This window comes from Oratosquilla oratoria, chromosome 4 (genome assembly GCF_046742065.1).
Source record: "Oratosquilla oratoria isolate Oo_2021 chromosome 4, ASM4674206v1, whole genome shotgun sequence".
NCBI lineage: Eukaryota > Metazoa > Arthropoda > Malacostraca > Stomatopoda > Squillidae > Oratosquilla > Oratosquilla oratoria.
In genome coordinates this window covers 81,380,266-81,405,964 of record NC_134780.1, presented here as the reverse complement: position 1 = coordinate 81,405,964, position 25,699 = coordinate 81,380,266, and the positions used below count along the sequence as shown (strand labels likewise).

Genomic DNA, 25,699 nt, shown 5'->3' with positions numbered 1-25,699 from the left:
GTTAGATTGTAGTTATCCCTGAGCGTTCCTCTGTGTATAAGATAGTGTATCACAGAAAATAAGTAATGTTAAGGAGTAACTGAAGTAAATAAGTAGTACACTGTTATCATCCCCATTCATCATCAATAGAGAACATACATCAGTGGCCACGCCATATCACTCATACAACGATGGCATTCCTCACGGTCTCCTTGAGCAAGCCCTCTGGATGATGGTCTGGATGATTCTTAGGCCGCGAAGAGTGCCTACTGAAATTTCCAATCTCATTTTTTACCTGTACTAGGGTACTGAGAGCGCATTGAAGTTGGAAGGGATTATATACAGGTCCCCTCAGGGTGTATTTCGGAGTGAAGGGATGTATCCTTGTTTAATTTATTTACAATTCTAGAATGACTTAGTTGATTTGAAACTAGTATTGGTAGTACCCGGTTCATAGACCGCATGTAGGGTTGGATCATTTTCATGCAGTCCATTCTTTATGAACATTCCTACGTTATAATCCTTGCAGGAGTCACGGGAACTCGTACTCTAATCACTAATCACAAACCGTGACGTAGGCGACGCAGCGCAAAGGCAAACTCGTGTCGCTGAATCGAAATACAGTTTGAACTTCTCTCTCAGAAACCCTGAGGTAGTCCATCTAGAAACATTTCAGGTGAAAGAAGTTCAAACTGCACTTTAGTTCCGCAACAGGAAGCCTGCCTTTGCTTTGTGCTGCGTCTTCTGTCCCTCAGTTTGCTGTCAATCTATATATCGAAGGTTTGTTCCCTATCATACGGGAGGTGGCGAAATCAAAAGGCGTGCACCCACTTCCACCCATTCCACTCCCATCCACCACCTTTGCTTAGGCTTAAATCAAAATTCAGGCGTTTGAAACGGCTTTGGGTAAAAGAGAACCGCAGGGATCGGTGACACCTGCATGAGAGCCGGTGGCAGGAGTATATTGTGGCTTGTTGGCTCCCAACTCTTGGGGTTGGTCCCACAACGAAGACGCTACCACACCAGGACCTGCGCCATGGTCCCATAATCTCACTAAGACGCATCACAACACCCTTCAGACCATACAAAACAAACCGTGAAAGACAATGACAGGCTACACAATTACAACACCTACAGACCGTTTACACCATGAAACGAAAGTCCTCAAAGTCAAGAATTACTTTGACATGAAGGGCACACAAACACTTGCCTCAGCCTCCACAAACACAGCACACCCACTACACTGCATAGTAGAACACCCACACACGCCAAGAAACATTAAGACAACACCCAAATGCCTATATCACATACAAATACTCTCTTCCTCCACAACCGCCAGACACCAGCCTCCAGAAGCATATCCATAATCATATCACCCACTCTTCCATCAACAAACTGAAAGACAATACATTGCTGCATGCCAGACCCCCTGATATCCATCCCTCAGAATCCTCTCTCCCCAGACTGCGATGCGGTCACCATCCATCCCTTCTAAGTTACTAGATAAGGATGGATCTGCATTGCAGACATTTGCCCATGATGTAACACTTCACCCCATACTATTCAACACATTATGGAAGACTGCATTGTACACAGTCGCGCACACCAACAACACAATATACACTATATAAGGGATTTGTGGGAAAAACCCCGTCCCAGCCAAGGCGCTCAGGGAGACGGGACTGCTCGGCCAGACAGTCTAAGGAACGACAACAACAACAGAACGGCAGGTTGGTGTGTCGATATTATGGAAGTTTTAGACAATTTTACTTTTATCGTGAGGTATTCAGGAGGCGTTATCGCAAAGATCTATTTTTCTTCCAACCTTCAATTAATCGACGGTGAATAGAATGTCATTTGATATGTTGGAGGAAAATTGTAGGCTGCGAATCTGCTCCAGCAGTCGAAGGAAAAATAGCTCAGTGTGATAATACCTTTAGGAGTCGATGGCTTAATATTTGATATTTAATATTAATATTTAATATTAATTTTTAATATTTTATAATATTTTTTTTTTTTTTTTTTTTTTTTTTTTTTTTTAATATTCTTTAATATTTTAAGTATTTTGAAGTGATAAATCGTCCCAAGAAATATGTATGGTAAAATCATCCCCCCTGCTGATATTTTTTACCTCAATAAACGAAAAACGGAATTTCAACGCTCTTGTATTGCTCTTCCATTGCCTCGGAATCGGTAGATGACTAAGTTTTGGGTAAAAATTGGAAAATAACCTGCAGCTCGGACAGCGATATTCTTTCCACCATGTACGTCATGAGGGGATGGAGAGGGCAGGGAGGGGGGGTCTCCGATTAAATGAAGCGGCCTTGCTGTGGATGTGCTATGTCTTGCTACACTGCTTCAGATCCAGGGGAGTGGACGGGATACAGGGATGAGGAGCTAAGACGAAAGGGTTTTGGACGGGAGTGGAATGGGTGGGAGTAGGTACGTGCCTTTGACTTAGCTACCCCTCTTATAGGGAGGAAAAAGCTCTTGGTATATAGATTAACGTATTTAGAACGTTACAATATTTTTCATGTCTATAAATAACTGTCGCAAAGTATTCTTATACTATTAATTTCTTCGTATAATAGTATTGATACTATCCCAAAATAAAATCTGGAAAATATTAGACGCTGTATCGTATAGGATATATTTGTTCACGTGATTTTATATTTATAAATGTGTCATTAATTACTCTGTATACCATAAATTGCCTCTGAAAATCTTAGATCTAATCTAACCTAATAACCAATCTTAATCTAACGTAGCCTAATATTTTCCCAATTTGATTTGATTTTTCTTCAAGATAAATCTTTAAAGAGGGGAATTGTGGTATAAAGGTTAATTTTCAACAAAGGTCTGCACCTCTTGACGGAAATGAGGGGGTTGGCGGGTTTTGAAAATTGGAAACTTTGTTGTCCATCTTACAGAATTTGAAAAGTACCGAAGAATGATTATGAAAGTGGATAATAGATTTAGGTTAGGGTAAGCGTGTGTCGATTATATATTTATGGTAAGACGTGAGAGGTATTTAGCAAAATGTATGAATACTTTTGGGACATTCATAGGTTTGGAAAAGGCGATTGATAGTTTTGACAGAAGCTTTGAAGAGCACGATACAAATATATGAAATAACGTGAAGTCTATTGAATGCTGTCAAAAGTTTACAAACAAGTAGTGGGGCATGTGTAATGGTCAATAGAGTGAATGGTATAAGGTGAATGTCGGGTTGCGCTTGGGTTGTGTAATGTTGCCATGGTTGTTCAATGTGCATGTGGATGAATTGGTATGGGGCTTAAATGCAAAAGGGCCAGACAGAGGTTGGGAAGTGGTATGTGAAAATAGAGGGTATGGATGACACTGCGTTTGTGGCTGATTCTAAAGAGACTAAAAAAGTTAGCGATTGAGTTTGTAAGGGTATATGAGAACAGAAAATTACAAATGGACATGGGCTAAGGTAAAGTGATGAGATGTACATGGAGTGATGATGACAGGTTCAGTGTGAGTGTGAAGGGAGGGAGGATTGAGGAAGTAAGAGAAGTACAAAGGATCGCATGTGGCGGTCGATCGAAGAGTTGGTTTGGAGTAAAGGAAGCCATTGAATGTTTGGGTGAAGTAAACATTATTATGAGAAACAGGTATTTGGGGATGAATGTAAAAATGTATGAAGGAAAAATTATACTCACGGTATTCAATGAAGCAGACTTGGAAAGGAGACAGAGAGGAAGGAAAGGAATGTTTTCGAGATGGTTTCTAATATAAGTGTAACAATAAGGGAGTGAAAATGGGGGAGATACAGAAAATTTGTGTAGGGAGGAAGCTGTCGGATAGAATAGAATAAAGAATGCTGAGGTGGTTTGGGTATATGGAAAGAATGAGCCAGGAAAGACTAGAAGGATGTGGAAAGCAGAGAGGTGGAGGAAGTTCGCTTGAGAAAGGATAATGGGGGAAAATGTGGATGGATGAGGTGAATAGGGCTTTGAATGCAGATGGACTCCGAGATATGTTCAATAAGTAATGAGAAAATGTCAGGTGAGACATTAAATATGATTTAATCAAAATACTACTTCATGGTGAAGTACACATACATATATTCTATAAAATGACTAACTGGCAACTTTCTATATTTATAGGTCTGAGTGCAGCGGTGAACGTGGTGGAACCAGTCTGATTCGGTTTGCCGATCTGTGAACACTTGTCAAGATGCAGGGAAACATGGAGCAACGTTACGCCATCAAATTTTGTGTTAAACTTAAGAAAACCAAACAAGAAGCTTATGGAATGTTAAAGGAAGCCTATGGGGATGAACAGATGAGCCAAGCAAGATTAAATCGGTGGTTTAACAGATTTTCTGAAGGAAATGAACAGGTTGAGGATGAACCCAGATCTGGAGCACCGAAAAGTGCACGCAAGGAGGAAAACATTGAGGAAGTGCAAAGGTTAGTGATGCAAAACCGTCGAATATCTGTGAGGATGATATCTGAAGCTGTTGGTATTAGTATTGGCACAGTAGAGATAGTTCTGACCGAAGATCTGAAGCTCCACAAAGTCTGTGCCAAGTTCGTGCTAAAGATCCTCTCCGACGATCAGAGGCAGTTTCGTGTGGAATGTTGCACTGACATACTCGAAATGATAGAGGCTGATTCAGGTTTCCTGAATACGGTAGTGACTTGCGACAAGAGTTGGGTGCTCACCTACGACCCTGAGAGCAAACGTCAGAGCGCTCAGTGGAAGCACGCGACCTCCCCCAGACCCATAAAGGCAAAGATGAGCAGGTCACAAGAGAAGGCCATGGGTCATTCCTTTTGTTTGACCCCCAGGGGCTCATTCACATTGAATGGATTCCTCAGGGTCAAACCGACAATAAGGAATATTACCTTACTGTTCTGAAAAGGTTCAGGGAGAAAATGAGGAAGAAGAGGCCTCAGCAGTGGAAGAGTGGTCAGTGGTGGTTCCACCAGGACAATGCCCCATGCCACAAGTCTACGCTGGTGACCACCTGGATGGCCGACAGGGGAATGAAAGTGGTACAACACTCACCCTACAGCCCTGACCTAGCCCCTTGCGACTTCTTCCTGTTCCTACGCATGAAAGACAGCCTCAGGGGAACCAGATTCCAGTCAACAGAGGAGCTGAAAGAGGCATCGGAAAGTTACCTTAAGGGACTACCGAAAAAGGACTTTGAGGAGATCTTCCAGGATTGGGAGAGACGCATGCAGAAGTGTGTAGATGCGGGAGGCAATTATTTTGAAGGAGACAAAGTTTTGTAAGCTTATGAAAATAAATAGTGTCTCTCCTGACATTTTCTCATTACTTATTGATCGTAGTTGTTTTTGCCTATCCCGTCTCGCTCCATATCCTCATTGCAATCCTTTATGTTTCCAACATACATTGATGTTCCACCTTATCTCCTTTTCTCAGCTGTCTGGAGTATTGTTCTGTCACCGGGTGTTTGCTCTTGTCACTTTTCTTTTATCAAAAGGAACACCATGTGAGGACGAAGCCGTTATAAGTACAACATTTCGATTGTTACAGCTTTATCAGGTTCTTGATAAAGGTCTAACAAACGAAATGTCGTACCAATAAAGACTCCGTCTTTACTTGGTGTTTCATATGATAGTCTTGTCAGCAACTGTTGATTACATACTCTTCTCTCTTCTCTTTACATTACTATTGAAGTAAGATAGCCATCTTGTCCATTCTGTTGTCATACCAGTGCCATTTCGGCAGATTCCTGCCCATCTTTTACTTTACACTCACATTATTCGTATATTTTTCTCTGGTGATCTGTTTTTATCATGTAGAAGTCTTGCATCAAGGAGATCGTCTAGTTCCACCTCCTGGCCCAGCGTTCTACGTCCCCTGGTGGCCAGAACTCGCTCTCATACAGGAACACCTGTTCCACTACGGTTACCGCCTCGGCTTATGCTATTGATGACGCCATTCTCTCCATACCACTCCCGCCATTCTTTAGTCATCCGGTGTATGATGGTAGTGTCTGTCATCACTCCATCCGCTACCATGTCTACCGCTAGCTGATTATTTTCCAACTCCACCATCCTCACCTCTCACATCAGTGATTGACTTTGCTGCATCGTTCAGTTTTCTGGCGATTTCTCTCTCTCTTTCTCTCTCTCTCTCTCTCTCTCTCTCTCTCTCTCTCTCTCTCTCTCTCTCTCTCTCTCTCTCTCTCTCTCTCTCTCTCCCCCTCCCTCCCTCCCTCCCTCCACTATCCTCCCCTTCCACATCAGTCGTTGCCTTTACTGCACCGTCCAATTATCTTTGTCTGTCTGTCTCTCCATCACTCTCCTCACCTTTCATTTCAGTAAGTGCCTTTGCTGAAACGTCCAACCTTCAGGGGACTCACCGTTCAATCTGTACCTGAGAGTTTATTTGTAGACTTTAGATTTTTTCTTAATGATATTTTTTTTTCTAATCTGCAATGTCTTCTAATAGTTACGGTACTTATTGTATTTACTTGTATAGCTGCACAGAATAATTGTTTATTGGTGAGACTATATTTTCCGTGAAGTCTTAGATATTTTATTGACACCATGCAGCGTTATTTTGTTTTATAATTCCTTTTATTCTTAGTGGGTGGAAAAAAGTATGCACAGTAATCACCCTGTTGACAGAATGTCATTTACCAACCAGAAAAAAGAAAAAGGTGAATATGAAAGAAATGTTTACATATTCCCTACCATAGACTGCTACTTGCACTTTTGATCTTTATTCAGCAACATCCCTACGACGGTGACGTTCTGTCGTGTCTGCAAATAGACAAGATGTGGTCTACCCCACGTGAGTGGTTAGGCTGCTTCTGTGGCTGCATAGGGCTTCAGGCGACACATCAGACTTATTACCTTTTATCTTCAATGACACTTCAAAGGTTAAATACCTACTGGCAGCGGTGGGATTCGAACCCACGCCTCCTCAGAGACTGGAGCCTAAATCCAGCGCCTTAGACCACTCGGCCACGCTACCGATGAAAGTATGGTAGGAAAAGGTCTTTATATATTGTTTAGGGGTGTCAAAGTTGTCTATATGTAAGACTAAATTTTATTAGGTGTCTACATTTGTGGTATGTCCTCAGAGGTTCATAAAGAGCAAGAGTAAGTGTATTTTGCCCATTGTAGTAAACAGTGGGGTTTTCATTCATATGAATAAAATCGCCAGGCGGCTGCGAGAGAAATGATGTAGTAGTTTTACTCTAAGACTTATAGAAACAGTGTTGGTGGTCGTATGTATTGAAATAAACTTCCCCGCGTACGATCGCATGTGACTTTCCCAAGATTTAAGACTGAAATGAAAAAAAAAAGTGTCAATCCCACTTTTTATTTCTTTCAGCCATACGCGGTTATGGACCAAAAAGCCTTTTTTTTTTTTTCTTCTTTTTTGCGGTGGGGGGGTGGGGAGGGCTCATTCAGGTGTACAAATTCATTTTCGCAATTTTTCCCCTTTTTTCAAAAGATAACCATATAATTGTATGGTAGGACAATCAAGGTGGGGAAAAGTCTGTGGCCCCCTTATAAGGAGGCTAGCCGAGTCAAAGAAAGGAAGGGCTTCTTCGTCCTTTCGTCCCCACCCCCGTTTATTAACATATATACACACACACACATATATATATATATATATAATGGATCACGGCAGCGATATTCTTGTCCCTCGGCACGGGTTGGTTTGTAAGTTTATTATTCATACTCTCCTGGGGCCTGGTTTTAGACACCATGGGCCTTAAAGATATAGATCAAGTCATGTTTATATTGTTCAGTATTAACACAGAACAAACTACAAAACAGTGGGTGCACTGTTTTGACCAAGCTACCTGTCTTATAAGATGGAAAAGACATTTGATATATATATTTATATTTATTTGTTTTGTTTTATTTGTTGCAGGAGATTACGGCTGTTGTTGATGACATATCCAGTGAAATTGGACTGTTACAGTTGATCGAGTTCTCATGTTTGTGGTTTGATCAGACAAACATTTTATGAAAGAATTGTGGCCAAGAATTAGGATCACACACTTTGTTTTGCGAAGAAAAGTGGACATACATTATATAGGGGAGTAAAGAACAGAACAAGGGTTTGGTGTTTTTGCTTAAGAAATACTGATTTAACCCTTAGCTACTTTCTTAATCCTCTCGGATCGGTGTCCTTCATTTAGTTGAATAAACATGTCTGGCCAGAGAGTGAAAAATTGATTAGAGGATGTCAAAGTAGATTCGGAACAACTTCAAAATTAATTCAACCTAGTTTATCAAAGTGATTCTTTTTTGTACATTATGAAAACCAATTGTCAAAACTCTAAGAGTTAAAGTGAATTTTTGTTCAGTGTCAAAGTGATTTTTTTTTATTTCAAATTGTGAAAAACTATAACTCAAGAACTGTTAAGCATCGGAAGGAATCATAGTTTCACATAGATTCAAAGTCGACACCACAAGACCGGCTCCACAGCCCCACAGAGATCCTCTGGAGCACCTCGCCCGTCGGTAAGAGTAAGTACAGCAACCACGGCACAAAACTCGCACACTTACAGACAGAGGGCGTCTTCTCCCGACGCTTATAGCATTTTTAACGCACTTTTTTTTTTTTTTAAGGATTTGTATCTTTCGAGTTCGAAGTCAAGTCTTACGATCCAAAAATATACATTTGTTTGTTTATCAATCTACCTGTCAATAAAAGTCGTCCATCTAATTCTACCGATTTTAGCTGAGGACGCAAAGGAGGAACAGCGTGGCTTGGGCGTTGTTCGATTGTGGTCGGATTCATTAGTTTAGGATAGTTCGATGAAGTTGCGAATTCGAGGGTAGACAGAGGGACGACTTTAGAACAAAGAAAAGAAAAATGGGAGAAGACACTTTCATGAACATTCACGACACTTATTCTAGACTTCTAGGTTCTCATCTAGGATGCCTCGTCTCATACCAAAGGTACGTAAAATATTCTAGATTATTCTTTGTTTCATTTCCCAGTTGTGACAGTCTCTTATATTACTTTCTTCGGTACAAAAGCATATTTTATATCTGAGGCACGCGTTCAGTGTTGGTATGTCTAGATTTCGTGATATGTTACTAATTCCCTTTTCGATCTTCGTCTTAATTATCACCTTCATTTTCTTCTTCGTCTTCATCATCTTTTTCTTAAAGGCAATTTTAGCTGCTGCCATGAACAGAGTTCGGATGGTTATTGACTAAAGAATAGTATCGACGAAGTTGATGCCATAGTTGTTGTTGACGTTACAGATATGGATTAGAAAATTAGATTTTGACCCTCAGGGTTCCAGGGTTGAAATGTGTATAATTTGTTGACAGTTTCAGTCTAGGATTGTTATCTGTCAACAGGGGATCAGATGGGGACTACGGTGCAGGGTTAAAGGGAGGGGGGGCAGATATTGGCCTTGGTTGCAATAAATAAATAGATACATAAATACATAAAGTAGTACAAATTAAACAAATATATAAAAAATAATTCGGCAAAGGTATGCAAAGAACATTTTACTCTAACTTTTTTAATATTTGATTTTTTTTATTTATTTTTTTATTTTTGTGAAGCACGTCATAAGTAACATGCATTACCATACTCCTTACCTTGCCGAGTGGCATGTTGCCCTTGTTCCTCCTGCCGCCTGGCTATTACATTCACTCTCAAGGCAGCACGACCTCGGATACAAAGATGTTAGATCTTCTTCTTCTTCTTTTTCTTCTTTTTCTTCTTCTTCTTCTTCTTCTTCTTCTTCTGCTTCTTCTTCTTCTTCTTCTTCTTTGGTTTGTGGGCTGATACCCGCAAGGACTTCAACCTTGCTGATGGTCCGAAACTGTTCGAACGCAGGACACTGTGTCCACGTTATGCCACATCTATGACAATACCCGGAGGAACCTAATGTATTATGGTAAAGTCCTGACCATTTCTAAACCCATTTGACAGGACACTATCATTTTTATTCTGGCTAAAGACGGGTGAATCTTAACAGCTGCGTTCCTCTCGTATTAGGAGGCCACGCAATACATTTTCGAAAAAAATAACACTCATTTTCTGTGCAGATAACATTTGAAAGTCAGTTTCCGCCTGTCTTGGAACATTCTCTCTCTCTCTCTCTCTCTCTCTCTCTCTCTCTCTCTCTCTCTCTCTCTCTCTCTCTCTCTCTCTCTCTCTCTCTCTCTCTCTCACACACACACACACACACACACACACACACACACACACACACACACACACACACACACGTACACGTACACACAGTCGCCTAAACAAGCTCTGCACTTGATTGCTGTTTAACACTTTCCGCACTGGGTGACACTTTGCTTGAATGTAGCTCTCTAGGTGGCATCTCGAAGGGCCTATTCTCCACAGGTACTCGTATGTGTATTAAGGTTCCCGTCAGACTGTTATAAAGGATTACAAAGAAGGAGCACACCGACTGGAAACCTTTTGGTCCATAACTAGGCCGGACGCTAAGATAGTTAAACGAAGAAATGGATAAACAACCGGACCAAACCATTGGCAGGCATTACAGCACATTGTTGGTATTTTATTTAAACGAATCTTAAAGCTTCGAACCGTACTACATTGCACTATCTATGTAGGAAATCCATTCCTTCATTTACGTCACGATTGGTGACGTTGTTTCCACCCACTTCCAGATTAAATCTCCGTAATGACAGCTCGAGGCCTTTATTTCTCGTCTGATTCGTATTCGGTGTAAAAATTTCATGGTTCCCGCAAGACTGGTGTATACATCTCCGTGGCCCCTGACACTCCCTCTCCGTCCTCCACTTTCTCCGGTACGCGGCGCGTCCGGCTCTCTGCCGCGCTTCCTCAACATCGATTCTCCATTTCTCAGGTGCTCTCCTCCAAGGATTCCACCTGTTTACCTTTTCGTGCTTATTAGGCGGCGGCGGGGGTAAGAATACCGCCACCGTGTTTCCAACGGCGCAAGATTCTCCGAAATGGTAGAAGCGCTGGAAGACAACCAACTGATTTAAATTGGACGATTTTGCATATAAGAATGAAATAGGCAAAAATTAGTTTACCCATAGAGTGGTCAACGAATGGAATAGACTCGGCAACCATGATGTAGTGAGCACTGAAACTATCGATTGTTTTGAGAAAATGTTAGACAACTCTATGGATGGGGATGACAGGTGGTAATAGACATGGAACTGGCTATTGTAGGCTTTATGGTCTCTTGCAGTCTCCTTCATTTTTATGTTCTTAACTGTGTTTTCGTGCATTTTGTAAAAGGCGGTGAAGCGAGGAAACGGGGGCCCCGTCCCCCCTCCCCTCTCTCTCTCTCTCTCTCTCTCTCTCTCTCTCTCTCTCTCTCTCTCTCTCTCTCTCTCTCTCTCTCTCTCTCTCTCTCTCTCACCACCCGAGGAGTTCAGGCATGCATTAACAAGGTCCCACTTACAAAGAGGAAATGACCATTGGTACATATGATATTGTTGCGTCGTCTGCCCGGCTCCTCCTCGGACGACCTTTTCCTCTCTTTCCATCCACCCTCAACTGGAGGATCCCTTTCACCTTTCGCTCTCAACCGGGTTCGCCTGTGTGTCCAAACCCTTAAATGTAGAGATGTTTACAGGAGGTGTAAAACTAAGCTGTGTCTTGCTGCATTGCTTCTGACCCAGGGCATTGGGTGGGATGCTAAGATGAGAGGGAAGAAAGGGTGGTGGTTGGGAGTGGAACGGGTGGGAGTGGGTACGTGCGTTTTGACTTGGCTACCTCCCTTATAAGGAGGAAAAACCCTTGGGTATATAGATAGATAGTGAAACCAGGCACTGGTCTAATGTATTATAATAGGTGACAAAGAGTTACACCGTTTTCCTTTCATAAGGATATTATTGAATGAAGACTAATCCAGGGGGTCTCATTCTTGTAGTCTTTTATTTAATTTCTAAGCAGCGGTAGTCTTTAATTCTAGAATTTTGTCACCCTCTTACAAGTCGTCTTGTTTTGATATTTGGGTCTTAAATCACCGTCGTTGTTTAGAGTGATACACTCCTGTGGTACATCTGTATTCCCCCCTGCCCCCACACTACTCTGGTCGCCATGTAAATAGTTTTGCTCAGAAACGATTAATTCACATAAAAACTACCTCTTTGAAAGAACGCCTTCAAGCGCCACTGGCAGCATTGCTTGTCATTTGACTTTAACTTGGCCCCTTCTGCGTGCCAAGGAGACAGCCAAGTTGGCACTATCACTGACACTGAATGATTTTGTGTCACCCAGAAACATTAAACACAATTTGGCAGCGGTGGGATTCGAACCCACGCCTCCTCAGAGACTGGAGCCTAAATCCAGCGCCTTAGACCACTCGGCCACGCTACCGTTGAATATGATGGGGGAAAAAGTTGATTATGTATTACTAATTACCATCAGTAATTGTTTGTAAGACTTGATTTTTCGGACATGTTCTTAATCTAAGCAATTTTGCCATTGTTTCTTTTAATGGGCATTTAACTGTTATGACTTCGCCTAATGACATAAATGCAGCTGGACAACTTCAGTCTTAAATATATGATAAAACAAAATAAAGAAGTGGATTCCCCACTTCCCCCCACCCCATCCCAACACTTTTCAATACATCAAAGGTGAAAGCCTTCGTTCAATTAGACCACATAATTTTCCGTGTAATAAGCGGCTATAATACTTTCTAACTGAAACTTAGAAAGGTGTATCATATCTCAAAATAATGTTTTCTGGTTCTTAGTGCTTATGTAGTGAACGCTGAAACTATTGGTTGTTTTAAGAGGTTAGATAATTTTATGGATGGGGATGATAGGTGGCAATGGACATGGAACTGCGAAATGGTCTCTTGCATTCTCCTCCATTCTTATGTTCTTATTTTAGGATCTTTCTATCTTCCGCTGACCTACAAATAGAATGATCACTCTGATTCACTTCCGAAGGAGCCTCACCCTCCTTCCATTATAATGTAAGATTGTTTCATTTGTGTTTCGTTGCCAGTAATAAACCAGCACCTCAGTCTTCGGACATCGTTATTAACAATTTTGGTCAATTTATAACTTCAATACTTAATTACTTCAAAAGTACGCATTTGCGACGAAAATGATGTACACCATCGTTCATATCACAACATTTCTCACCAGAAACCCATAAGCCACATATCAAATTCTATGGTTGGGTGAAACTATAAATTGACCACAATTTTTTTTTAGGGTTCTCGGAGTCACGTGGGAGTTCTGTGTCAGTTTATACATCGAGGATCTAGCTCCATTCTTTGTTGGAACCAGCCTGCCTACGTCAACCACCAACGTGACAGATCCTCGAACTCAGGGCCGGATTATCCTATACGCCATGGCATAAGGGCCCCCAAGCACTGAGGGTCCCACAAACCTGATAGACCCGGCCCATAATGAGCACCAACCCACAGTATGATTTATGGGACTCCCGGAAATCTGTATAAGTATGTAGAATGTGTCATTAATGCATTCTGGTGTTTCAATAAAACATCAAATTGCTCAGACTTTATAGTTTATTTAAGGGCAGGGGGGCCCAAATCTGTCGTTGGAGTGGGGCCCAGTGTAAATTTAATTCGGCCCTGCTCTAACTTGATCGTCCTCAAATCATATTCCGTTGCCCCGTCAAGACATCTTGGCAACATCCTCCCCCTGGTCGTTGAACAGACTCAATTTCTAGCTCTGATCCTTGGCTGTCGCTTTTTTGGTTTCTTCACTTAAAACAAAACAAAAACGTCCTCTCTTTGAACCAGTGACCTTCTCAAATTACTATTCTGCATAAATTGGGAAGCAGACAGTCGATACCTTTGGAGTTTACCAAACCTTCATTCAAAACAAAATTCAATACGAATGCCAATTTTACTCCTTAAGCCATTCAAACATTTGATCACATTTGCTTTCTCGTCCTTCACCTTTGTATGGGTGTTTTTCACAATGTCTTAGAAAAGGGCTGTACAGAAAGTGGATAACTCTCTTAGATATCATTTGTTCCTTGACATCCCTATCTCTTTGGCATCAAGAGCTATTTTACCACCCCAGTTTTTCAGACTTTCATTGGATCTTCAACTCTTCAAGGATTCAACGGACATCTGCACTATGCCCGTCATTTTTACATGAGAATACCAGAACTGTTTCCCAAACTCGAAAAAACTAACAATATCATGCCAGTAACAACATCTATCCTGGCCCGCTGATTACTTTCCTTCCTTTGCTCTTGTTACACTGGAAAAAAAAATACCATTTGATACCATAGTCATTTTCCCAATTACTTTCTTATACACCTTCCATAACATTAAAACAGACGTCATCGGAGTGGAATATGCAAGAATATTTCCCATAGATACAAAATACGTATTTCCCTCTTTCCTTCGCCTCAATTTTTACAGCTAAATTCCATATTATCATATCCACCTTATGCCTTATTTTCAACTCCCTTTTATCAAAATCATCTGTGACTCATGTAGCACCTTAGAAGAACTGTCCACTCTTCACGAAATAAATTTGTTGTAGGTTCGAATCCTTCACTCTTCTTCAATTCCCAACAGTGACTGTTGGATCATAAGAACATACAAACATAAGAAAGAGACTGCAAGAGACCATTAGGCTTACATTAGGCAGTTCCATGTTTATTACCACCTATCATCCCCATCGATCTGTTCGTTTGTACCCTGCTTGAGTAGCGAGTTTATTATTGCTATTTGTTCTACCGAGTCAAAGGCCTTCTCGTAATCTACAAAAGCTAAACACAGAGGTATATTGTATTCTGTCGTTTTCTCGATTAGTTGGTTTATCGCCTGCAAATGGTCTAGAGTCAAATATCCGCTCCTAAAGCCTGCCTGTTCTCTCGGTTGGTTTCCATCTAAACCTTGACTTTGTCTATTTGTCAGGATCTTAGAGAATACTTTATATACATTTGATAGCAAGCTAATTGGTCGATAGCTACTAAGGTCCTTCTGGTCTCCTTTATTATGAAGCAAAATCACTGTAGCATTGCACCACGCATCAGGAACGCTTTCATGACGTAAGCACTGGGTGTGCAACTCAGCTAATTTAATTTGAACTAATTTACCTGCGTCTTTCAACAGATCTATCGATATACCATCTTCCCCAGGTGTTTTTCCTCGTTTCATATTTTTTAGAGCAAATTCTTCTTCCTTTGTAATCTCTGGTACACTACTAACGTCTACACATGAATTTACTGACTCAACTACGGTCTTCGACGAGTAAAGCTCTTGGTAAATTTCTTCTACTCTTTTTACCATTCTGTCCCTGCATTTAATTATTTCTTCATTTCTATCTTTCAAACATATCATTTGCTGTCATCCTAAAGCATGTCTGCGCTCGGTCCCTTTAATATTTTTACCTTTCCGAATAGCTTCCTCTATTTCATTCATGTTTCTCTTTCTTTTCTCTAATCTCTGCCTTTTGTTGATAATCTTGTTTAGTTCTACTCATTCTATTTCGTCTCTTGCTTTTAATCTGCAGGGTCCCTCTTCTTTTAATTAGGTCGTTTATAGCTTTGGAGTATTTGTTCTCTCTAATGCCTTTCGTACTTCCTACTTTCTCTGCCGATTCCCTAATGATATTCACTAAATTTAAATTAATATCTTCGACGGTGTCCTCGTTAGTTGTTAGAGCTTCGAATCTATTTTAATTTTTAACTGATATTTCTTCTTCTTGTCCTTAACCTTTGCAAGGCTGATTTTCTTTCTTGAAATTAGTTTATTTCTCTCAGGAAGGGATAAGACAGGTGATAGGATGAGTGAAGAGCAACTCTGTATAGATAATATGCAAGAAAGGGAGGGATGGGGGATGGGAAGGGTGTATGGGTGCTTATGTGGGAATGATATTTTGACGCAAGCCGAAGGGATTTCTCCCCGTCGTCTCTTTTTCTGCACGAGGGGACGGAGAGAGGGAGGATCGCCGATTAAGTGAAGCAGCCTTGCTATGGATGTACTGTGTCTTGCTACATTGCTTCTGACCCAAGACAGTGGGCAGGATACAGGGATGACCCGTCATCCATGAGGAGCTAAGATGAGAGGGAGGGAAGGGTGGTGGATGGAAGTGGAATGGGTGGGAGTATGTACATGCCTTTGACTTGGCTACCTCTCTTATAGGGAGGAAAAAGCTCTTCGTATACAGATATAGATAGTTTACCATCGCCTTATCTTTATGGGTTTAGCTTGTAGGGAGTGGGTATGTGTGGGGTATAGCATTCTTAAGCTGTGGGAATATTAATGTTCCCCTTTTCAAGGTGTAAATAATGTGAGACAACTGTAGATTGAAAAGGAGTCCCACCCTTGTGGAAATGTGTGACGTATTGTCTCACCTAAAAATAAGTGTAGTGGGATTGTTGTTTGAGGGGATAAATGGGCGTGTAGGTCGTTGGGAAGGCTTAAATACATAGGTAATTCTGGTATAGAAAGTGTGTTATAATAAGGGGAAAACGACATGAGCAGGTGGGAGGATCGTCTTCAGTCATAGCATGGTCATGTGTAAGAAGAGAATGTTGTGCTTTAAACATACAAATGCTGTATCAAAGCGTTGGTTACATAAATGGGAGAGAGGGGTAATGGGCACATCTGAAGTTTAATTGCCTTTAGGTGGTTTGCTGGAGGTTTCTCCCAGTTAATTTGCCACGTGTTTTGCAATGTAGACTGGAGAGCAGGGTAGTAGTCTTCTGGAAGCAGGGGTGGAGGCATCAGAGGGGATCGATCCCGTATCTCGAGCTCCTTTGTCGGCCCGTTCGTTGCCGGAGATGCCAACATGAGATGACACCCAGCAAAAGGATGCATTTGAAGCAGAAGAAAATTCGGATGACCATCGGGTGGGTATTGTGGACCAGTGGAGGGCGGGAGTAGAGTGTTGGGGATTTGGATTCTGGAGAGAAGAGCTGATATTTGGAGCTCTTAGGTACTCGGGTGAGTACGTGTCCCATGGCCATGCCAATCTGGTTTGTCATTAATTTTGTGGGGCGTGGGCTAGTGCAGGAATAGGGCTGGGTTTCTGTTTGGATCTCATGTTTTGAGGCAGTGTACACTCCAATGATTGGGGAGGCTAAGGCTGCGTTTACACCAAGTGAATCGAATCGATTCAATTCATGAAGAATCAACACGATTCATGAATCGTGTTCATTCTCAACTTTAGTTTCAATGTAACCGTTTACACCAGGCGAATAGAGTCAATTGATTCGCCTGGTGGAACTTTGGAACTAGTGTGGCGAATCAACACGATTCATGAATAGTGTTGATTCTTCATGAATTGAATCGATTCGATTCGCTTGGTGTAAACGCAGCCTAAGGGTGAAATGTTCCGAGTAGGACAGATGTAATGGCGCTTTTGAGGTGGAGAGGACACAGATGTGTTACCTTTTTACACATTGTTCTACTTGTATTGTTTCAGTTGAGGATGTAGGTCCCCTGTTAGGACGGCAAGACGGGGGTTGTGGATGGTAGAGTGAACGTGGGAAAAAAGGGAGTCTTTATAGTGGGAGGACGTGGCGGGTTAGTGTGAACCAGAGTTTATTTCCGGACAGGTTAAAACGGGAGCGAGGGATTTGTGTGACAGGAGGAAGTGGGAGTCTGTTCTGTGGATTCTTGTATTTGTGGCTCTCCACATAAGGGTCTGAATGGTTTGTCGGGTGTTTTTGTAAACATTATCGCCACATTTTTGTAGTGTGGACCGAAGATTGGAATAGTCGAGGATTACAAAAAATATAGTTGGGTCTAATGAAAGCTTTATTTTAGAGACATTGAAACAATCATTACTGATAAATATATCAACAAAATAGAAATATAGGTAATTGGAAGAGATATAAAACAATATAAATTCTGGGGCAGTCAAAACATCCCGTGTATATATTATGTAATACAATCAGTAGAATATGTCTTTGTTCTGTCTTTATCAAAATTAGTTGTCGTCTTTGCTGCTTGGCCATGGATAATATACTTTCTGTTGTGTGTAAATGTATTTTATACATATGTTTATATAGTGTTTGTATTCATATGTACAGCATATATAGTTATATATGTTTTAAATGAGAGGGAGTGCAAGGAACGCTCATAGTGGGAGTGAAAATAATGAGGATATTCTCCCATATCAAGCCACCTCGCTTTGTCGGCAATAGCTTATAAGAACACATTAATGTGCGTCTGTGTATGTGCTTTAGTAAGATTATTGTATACATGTTTTGGTATGGGTATGTATGTGTATGTGTAATACAGGTGCACATAGGATATACATGTTCAAACATTTGCACTTTAAAACCTTGATTTGACAAAGAAAAAAATATGTGCGGCAACAATGACACCTGCACAGTGCCACATTGTGTTGGCACCGGACATGGAGTGCATCTCAAGAAGTCACGCTTCCCTAAATCTTCCCTAGACAGTGCGAAATCAAAACGAGAAAATGTACAACTATTTTGCAGAGTTAAGATTTGACAAATTGTGCTCAAAGTTGAAATAATACAATATACTTTTATATATGTATAAACATTTGTAAAAATGTATATACGTATATAACTACAACATTCTAATGCTTATATACATCCATGTATGTATACATCTATGCGTGTATAGATTTATTAAAATGCATGCATATATACATACATGTACACTTATTGAAGTTGGTAACTTCATTAGCCTATTAGATGATATATCATGACTGAATTGATGATAGAGGGTGTCAGATGGAGGGTGAGGTGTGGGTAGAGGGCGAGATAATGACCATGGAAGCTGGAGCAGGATGTATGAACTCGAGGGTGACCTTTGGAGATTTAAAGTATGTGGAGGACGAGGTCGAGAGTGGGAAGCGAAAATGGTGGACGGCTGAAAGTATTATTTAGACAGTTAAGTCAACCGTGACTGGATTAGTGACGGGATACTTCCGAGCCAGTGGGATTTCTTGTGGGATTGTCGTCTTCCAGGTGAACCTCGAGGATTGGAGGGAGGGAGCGGATGATGGTGGGGAGGATGGGGTGGTTGTGGTACAATGGTTCGGGAGGATGGGGTGGAAGAGGATTAAGTACTATAAGCTCACCACAGGTGGCGGATAATAATGTGGTGGGAATTCGGAATGTGGTTTTACAACAAATTATGCGAATACTCCCGTAATGAATGTGAATGTTGCCCCCCCAAAAAAAACAAATTGAAGTGAACATCCCTAAAATGTAAAGTGAATATCCCTCAAATGTAGTGTGAATGTCCCCCAAATGTGGCTGGTTGGTAATTGGTGGACTGCAGAATTCTTTCCTAACAGAAAGCGTCCATCTATTCCTTCCAGATGTCAGTGTGTATACATGAAGAAATATTTAGAATTAAAAAACATTTGAAATAGAAAAAATGTTTAAAATCAGAAAAAAAATAAAATTAAAAAATATTTGAAATTAAAATCAACAATAAAAAATAAGATCCCCCCCCTCGTATAAGGGGGAAAAGGCTTTTTGTTGTATGAGAATAAAATGTATAAGAAATTAAAAATGAAAAATAGCCGTGGGGCTATAGGGATAATCCGTGCGCCACTTTGACGCATGTTCCTTGGCACCAGATATCCCTTGACGCCAGGTTAGTCCTTGACGCCAGCTAGCTCTTGATTGATTGGTGGAGATTGACAGCAACTTTTCATGTAACGTTCCTCTCTGGACCTGGAATAGATGAAAAACAAAATGAAAATCTTAATCCTTAAACTTTATGGATAGGAATGATAGGTGGTAATGGACATGGAACTGCCTAGTGTAGGCCTTAGGGTCTCTTGCAGTCTCCTCCATTCATATGTTTTCATGTGCTTCTCCACGTTGAAACCCCCGTGACGCACTCTATGGATTTAATTCATTAAGAGGACTGGAGACAAAACATTAAGGTATCGATGAATAGGATACATTGTTCCTGCGTAACAACCGATTTCTGGCAACCACTGAATCCATTTTTGGGAGACACCCCCCCCCCCTTTTTATGTCACCAACGCCTGAAATTTGTCCCGTGTGTAACAACACATACATTAAGTCATTTCCCTTCCCATGTGAAAAAGGGCTCGTGATCCACTTACGAACTCCGATCACGTTGAGACTGGAAGAAATTTGTCCCGTGTGTAACAACACTTATATTAAGTCATTTCCCCTCCCATGTGAAAAAGGTCTCGTGATCCACTTACGAACTCAGATCACGTTGAGACTGGAGGAAAAGCCGTTGTCAGTGAGCCATTTCTCTATGGTGGCGTGGTTGGCATCCTTCCAGGCAATGTTGTTCGAAGTCCGCTCAATGGCTTGTTCGATGGCACGCTTGGCAGTGCCCAGCTTGTCCTTGTGTTCATCACGGAACTGGATCAGCTGTGGGAACCGTCAGAAAAGTGTTTACATACAGAAATTGTGAAGAATTGAATTTTATCTAAAGTTCAATAATTGTCGTTTTTAACAATTTATCATAGGGCTAAACTTTATTCTGATTTTGGATATCAAAGACAACATTGAAAAATTTGATCTATAAAAAACACCCATGCTTCATTGCAAATATAACAAATTCTTGTTGGGTTTAGGATAGAAATATGGATTTAAAATTGTAAGGAAGTTAAAAGGATACGAGAAAATATTTGGGGCTTTTTGGACAGGTTGCAGAAAAGAAATAGGAGTGAAGTTATTTCACAGGAATCGACAGGAGGCTCAAGTAATAGGGCCTTTGGGTTCTGGTGCTCAGCTATAGTCTATTGAACCCAGTTGTCTATTTCTAACTTCGCCTACTATATACATTATAGGTCACGGGTTTCGAATCCGCCTTAGGAGGCAGACCTTCAAATTTATCGGAGTGTGGTCGGTTAGGGATTGATTTCATCCAGGTGGAAAGTTTCAGTCTTGTTTCACCATTTTTGGGCAACGAAACGTTAGCCGACAGTCAAGAGAATAAAAAGTTAAAATAATTTTCATTGAAACTAGTTGTCTAGACATCGAACAAGCATAGAAAAATGTAATAAATCTCAAGTAACGGGAGGTAATTATGTTCTATTAATTTGCATGTCCCTTTGCCAGTAAACAAGTGAATTGGTAAACACACAAATGAAATAGAAAGTAAAAATAATCCCGATATAGTAAACTATAAAAGGATTTTATTGTGAACAAGATTTGTCGGCCTTAAAAAAAAAAAAAAAAAAAAAAAAAAAAAATAAATTTTCGCAATTGATAACATTTATATTCTAGTGTTATTAGCGATTTTGTTTGGTCATTAGTAATACGTGCGGTTCCTGGTTGATGTTAACCAGTAACTGTTAGCTCAATTCTAGTATACAAGAACTTAATAATGTAGTTTTGTTAGTGAAGCATTATATACAAGCATAGTTTTTCACCAACATGTAGAAAACCTCATCACAAAATTAGAAATCTGTATTACATTTTTGCCATCATCAGATATTTATTCCTTGTACAACCAAACACTGAAATTTGGAATTCACGGACGTGTGAATGCAAAACATAGGGCGGTCATTGTTACTAACAAATGACAGTATCGAAAGGGAAGTTGGCAAACGAGGTTCATGTGGTCGACTGTAGTCAAATATTCATAAAGTGGTTTGTATATTCACTCCATTCCTAGTTAGTGGACATGGGTAGTACCTTATCTTAGGTATCACACGTGCAGGTAGAGTCTAGCAAAAGTCAATAGTGTGACGATTGGTATCTTTACAAGTTTCCTTAATTTGGTATACTCGTTACATTTTTATCGCAGTCTTTTCTTAGTTTCATTTTTCTGTATTTCGCAGTGTTGTCGTGTTGACCATTTTCACAATGCAGTGTATGTTATACGTGGTTTTGTTTGGATTGAGGCATTAACAAGAGTTAAGAGACAGGACTTTGTTATATTGGGTAATCGATTCCAGTTCCACCATTAATTGGGGGACCAGAGTGCATCCTAAATAGGGCTGCTGAGTAGTGGATGCTGCTACCGAACTATACTACCCTCCACGTCCCAATATAGTGACCACTAGGCCTGTGCTTCCTTCCTCGTGTTTTGTGACAAGGGGTTTCCAGAGATCACCATCTCCGGCCTCTACCGTCATGCACCATAGCCTAAGGACTGAGGATTGTTACTGGGAAGAACGCAGTTATTGTTAGACGGTGAGAAGAAAGTTTCAATGGTGAGAGTGTGTCACATTCGCTACCTCACGCTTAGCTTAAACTTCCCTGATGGGGGGGAGGGGGAGGGGGGGCTGTACCCAGGGGCCACGAAAAGGTAGTAGGAAGAGAGCAGCTGGTCTTCCTACAGGAAAGAAATCCTACACCCCATTTCACCAAGAGATGTGAAACTTTGAAGGACGAATGCATGAACAGTTCCTTGAACTTTTGCGATCAACTCCGCCGTTTTCTTCACATATAAGTACTTCGGTAGCTACACGTATTTCAGGGTCGTAGATTTACAACGTGAATGGGCCGTTTATGATCCCACAGACTTACGAGTATCGTAAATCTTCGACAAACAGCATGGTAGAAGACGCAGCCCACTGAAGTACTTATAAGCGAGACCAGCTGTGCATACGTCACAATTGAGACAATGAAAATGCAATAAAGCGTCCTCACCTCCTTTCTTTCGAGTTTTGTGTTAAAGTCGTTTGAGGCAGCTTCTATCACATCACCAAGAGACTTGAACATGCCAAAGCTAAAGGAAAGACGAAACAAAAAGAAAAATATTGCTAGAGTTAGGTCATGCTGTGCCACCCAAATATAAACCTCTATAGTACCATGATTGAAAAAGGTTAATGAGCTGTTCATACTCTACCCTGACTAACTTTCCTGTTTATTAGAAAAAAAAAAATCACCGTGGCCGTCAATGTGTGGGAAATTACAGACTAGTGAAATGAACTATTTTGAAAAATTAATGACCAATTCAGTCTTTTGACTGAAGAGAACCTGAGTTAGTCAGAACAGAGTACTGCAAAGGTAACGTGCAGATTAGTATATTCAAGCGAAATGTTAATGCAAGCATAATGTAAACTATTTCAATACAGGGAGGAATATACATACTCGTATATGCACACACCCGCAAAACCGTATGGGTACTTGGTATGCGTGTGTATACATAAATTCAAATACATAGCATATCATTATTAGTGCAGGAATGAAAATATGTGCATGTGTATTAGTGTTCATTAGTAAAAAAAATTAGTTCATGCGAAATAAGGCTGAAAAAGAAGTTATTAACTTGGAGGTTTTCCGGCCTGAAATTGAAAAGTGCATTTTCTTTTTTCCGAGAAAAGCAATTTGTCCCCATAAATATTTCCCCAATAGCTTGATGCTCCATTTCCATTCTGCAGAAGTTTGGTTCAGTATTAGTTCTGAGTGTGTTTCGAGTTTCACTAGCCGGAAGTTTCATGTCATAACCTGTGTGTTGTAAATTGGTGAAACTGGAAAATCTTAGTTCGTTGTTCGGCTTCTCACTCTTCTGACGCAAGAGTAATTTGACATTTGGAAATATGAAAAACAAAAGATCGTAACCGAAGTAGTTTCTGCTGAAACTGAGTAGCAAAAGCAAGTAGCATGCTAGCGAGAAATGCTTAGTGTGCCGCCACCTTAAAGATGAGTTTTGTCAAGATCTCCACGCACGCGGAACTTCTTCAGGTATTCACTCCAGAAACATTCAAGACCCTTAAGCCCATGCCGCTCTCTAAGGATTTGATTCTAGCTAACGCCAGGGAGATCTTGCCGATGCCTGGGATTTTTATTCAGCTGAGGGGGGAACGGGCAGGAATGGTATAAAGTTTTGTGATGATGGGCCCGCATGGTCCCATCAGTCATCAGTTCCACGTCTTTTACCAGTTGAAAGATTTCATCGATAGTTCTTCACACGTACATTCTCTTCCGTTCTTTCACGGGCGATGGCATAGCCTTGTGATCAGTGGCCGCTCTTTGTTGTGTGTGTAGACAAAGTTTGTTTTTTAGTAAACTAGATCGAGTCTTTGGCCAGTCTAGTTTGGCCAGAGATTGTCCAAAGTGTGAGTTCATTAGCTCTGTACTAGTTACATGTCGCCCAATCAGAGGACGCCGTGGTCTCGCTTGGGAAAAATATTGATGACGGTACCTCCTCCCTTGGTCGTCAAAGGTCGTAGGTATATCTGGGGGGGTGGGGGGGTAGGGGGGAACCATGACCTAGAATCATACGATGTAAAAAACAATTACAAGAAATAGTGCAATCCAGCTTTCAAATCCCATTGCCTCAAGCCTTAATTTTACACTGAGAACCTTAAGAATAGAACCATTCAGTCGATAATTAACAAAATAATTAAAAGAAGCAAGAGGCAAATGATGTGCTGAATACATTTTGTAATGATAATAAAAAGGAGTGAAGGAACTAAGACTGAAGACGTCTACGAACATCCATGACAAAGAACGTAAAAAGCCAAAAGCGACCGATTAAGATTTTTGTTTTTTGTTCGAGAAGGTACCTGTTTCTCTTCAAGGTTCGTATTCATTAACTTGGTCATTGCCTTCATCATCTCGTAGGCCTCAGTTCCGCTCCCAAAGCTGCCAGTGGGTGTGGGTAGGGGAGCAAAAGTTTAGTAAACTAGGTTTAGGACAGTATGGGAACCTGTTTGGGTTAGATTTTGCTGGAATACACGGATCATCCCTGATATGTATGCGGCTACTTTGACAGTTTACCGTCAGGCTACTTCGTCTACATGCAGGGTACAACTAATCTCGATGAAACTTGTTCTTGGATAGTTTGCTTAATAGTTTCCTGGCGTTCATCAAAGTTATCGAGTTGTGGGGGTCAGCGGTCTCTCAGCACCTGCAAGATTTTTTTTTTTGGGGGGTGGGGGTATAGGGGGTCTGAATGGACCTCTAAAGAGGAGAAATGTGGGAAGTTGGTTAGCGAGAGAGACAAGGCCCTCGACATCCACATGATCAAAATATGAGCGTCCAAGAACTTGTTTTCCAATTGTACTAGAATATGTTGTGGAAACAAACAATATTAAATGAAATGGACATTGAAAAAGGAATCTTGCTTTAGGTTGATAATTAGTGAATTAGTTAATGCGGTTCAAACTTGTGTTCGCACATGTGATTCACCAAGATCTCTAATCACGCTCTGGACTCGTGGTCAACAACTGTAACCCTCGTGAGCTTAGAGCTCGGATATAGGTCGGTTTACGAGTCGTTATGGCCGCGCGCACGCGTACACACGCACGCACGCACACACACACGCACACACGCACACACTTCCCCTGGTTCAAGGGGAGCAATAGCAGTTTGAAGTATTAGTGAAACTTATTCTAGTTGATGATCTCTGACCTCCCACATGGGAAGTCAAGAAGCTAACATCTACATTAGCAAGTCGCACGCTGGCGTCAGTTTGCTTCTTAAACCATCACCACCACAACAACCACTACCACCACCTCATCAACGACTACCACAAACTCGACAACCACTGTCACCACCACAAATACCACCACCACAACCCAAGTACTACCACCACCACCGTAACAAAGTCATCCGAACTACACACATTAATGCTGTAGCATATACGTCATTCAAAATAACTTGACGTGTAAACTCCACTTCCTTTTCCAAGCAGACACACCCTCATCGGCAGCCAATCGGGTGCACCGGGAGGAAGACTGGGAGGTGGGGCTTGAGTGTCAAGTTAATTCGAAGGACATGCCGTGCGTTTCGTGTCACGAGGCTGTAGTTAGTAGTTTTACTAAAACTTCGCGAAGCTCTACCGAAGCTTCATTGTTGTTCCATCTTAAGATTCATTGTACCT

General features: G+C 41.1%; 1 protein-coding gene and 2 non-coding genes across 6 annotated transcripts in view; all 3 read right to left on the bottom strand.

Annotated features, from left to right (window-relative positions):
• Nucleotides 1–6,881: 6,881 nt before the first annotated feature.
• On the bottom strand, nt 6,882–6,963 carry TRNAL-UAG (transfer RNA leucine (anticodon UAG)). The gene has a single exon. It is a non-coding gene; the product is annotated as a tRNA-Leu (tRNA).
• A 5,264-nt stretch (nt 6,964–12,227) lies between these two features.
• TRNAL-UAG (transfer RNA leucine (anticodon UAG)) lies at nt 12,228–12,309 on the bottom strand. The gene has a single exon. It is a non-coding gene; the product is annotated as a tRNA-Leu (tRNA).
• A 5,371-nt stretch (nt 12,310–17,680) lies between these two features.
• The window catches only part of LOC143024973 (aminopeptidase N-like), an 86,866-nt gene continuing 78,847 nt past the window's right edge, over nt 17,681–25,699 (bottom strand). For 2 of the 4 annotated variants that reach the window (XM_076184508.1, XM_076184512.1), the window contains 2 exons: nt 20,112–20,286; nt 17,681–19,605 (listed from right to left, as the gene is read on the bottom strand). In XM_076184508.1, coding sequence (XP_076040623.1) covers nt 20,116–20,286 — 171 coding nt within the window. In that variant the 3' untranslated portion in view covers nt 17,681–19,605; nt 20,112–20,115. Of the gene's footprint in view, nt 19,606–20,111; nt 20,287–22,518; nt 22,598–25,697 lie in introns of all 4 variants that reach the window. The other 2 variants (XM_076184509.1, XM_076184510.1) reach the window with 2 other exon arrangements.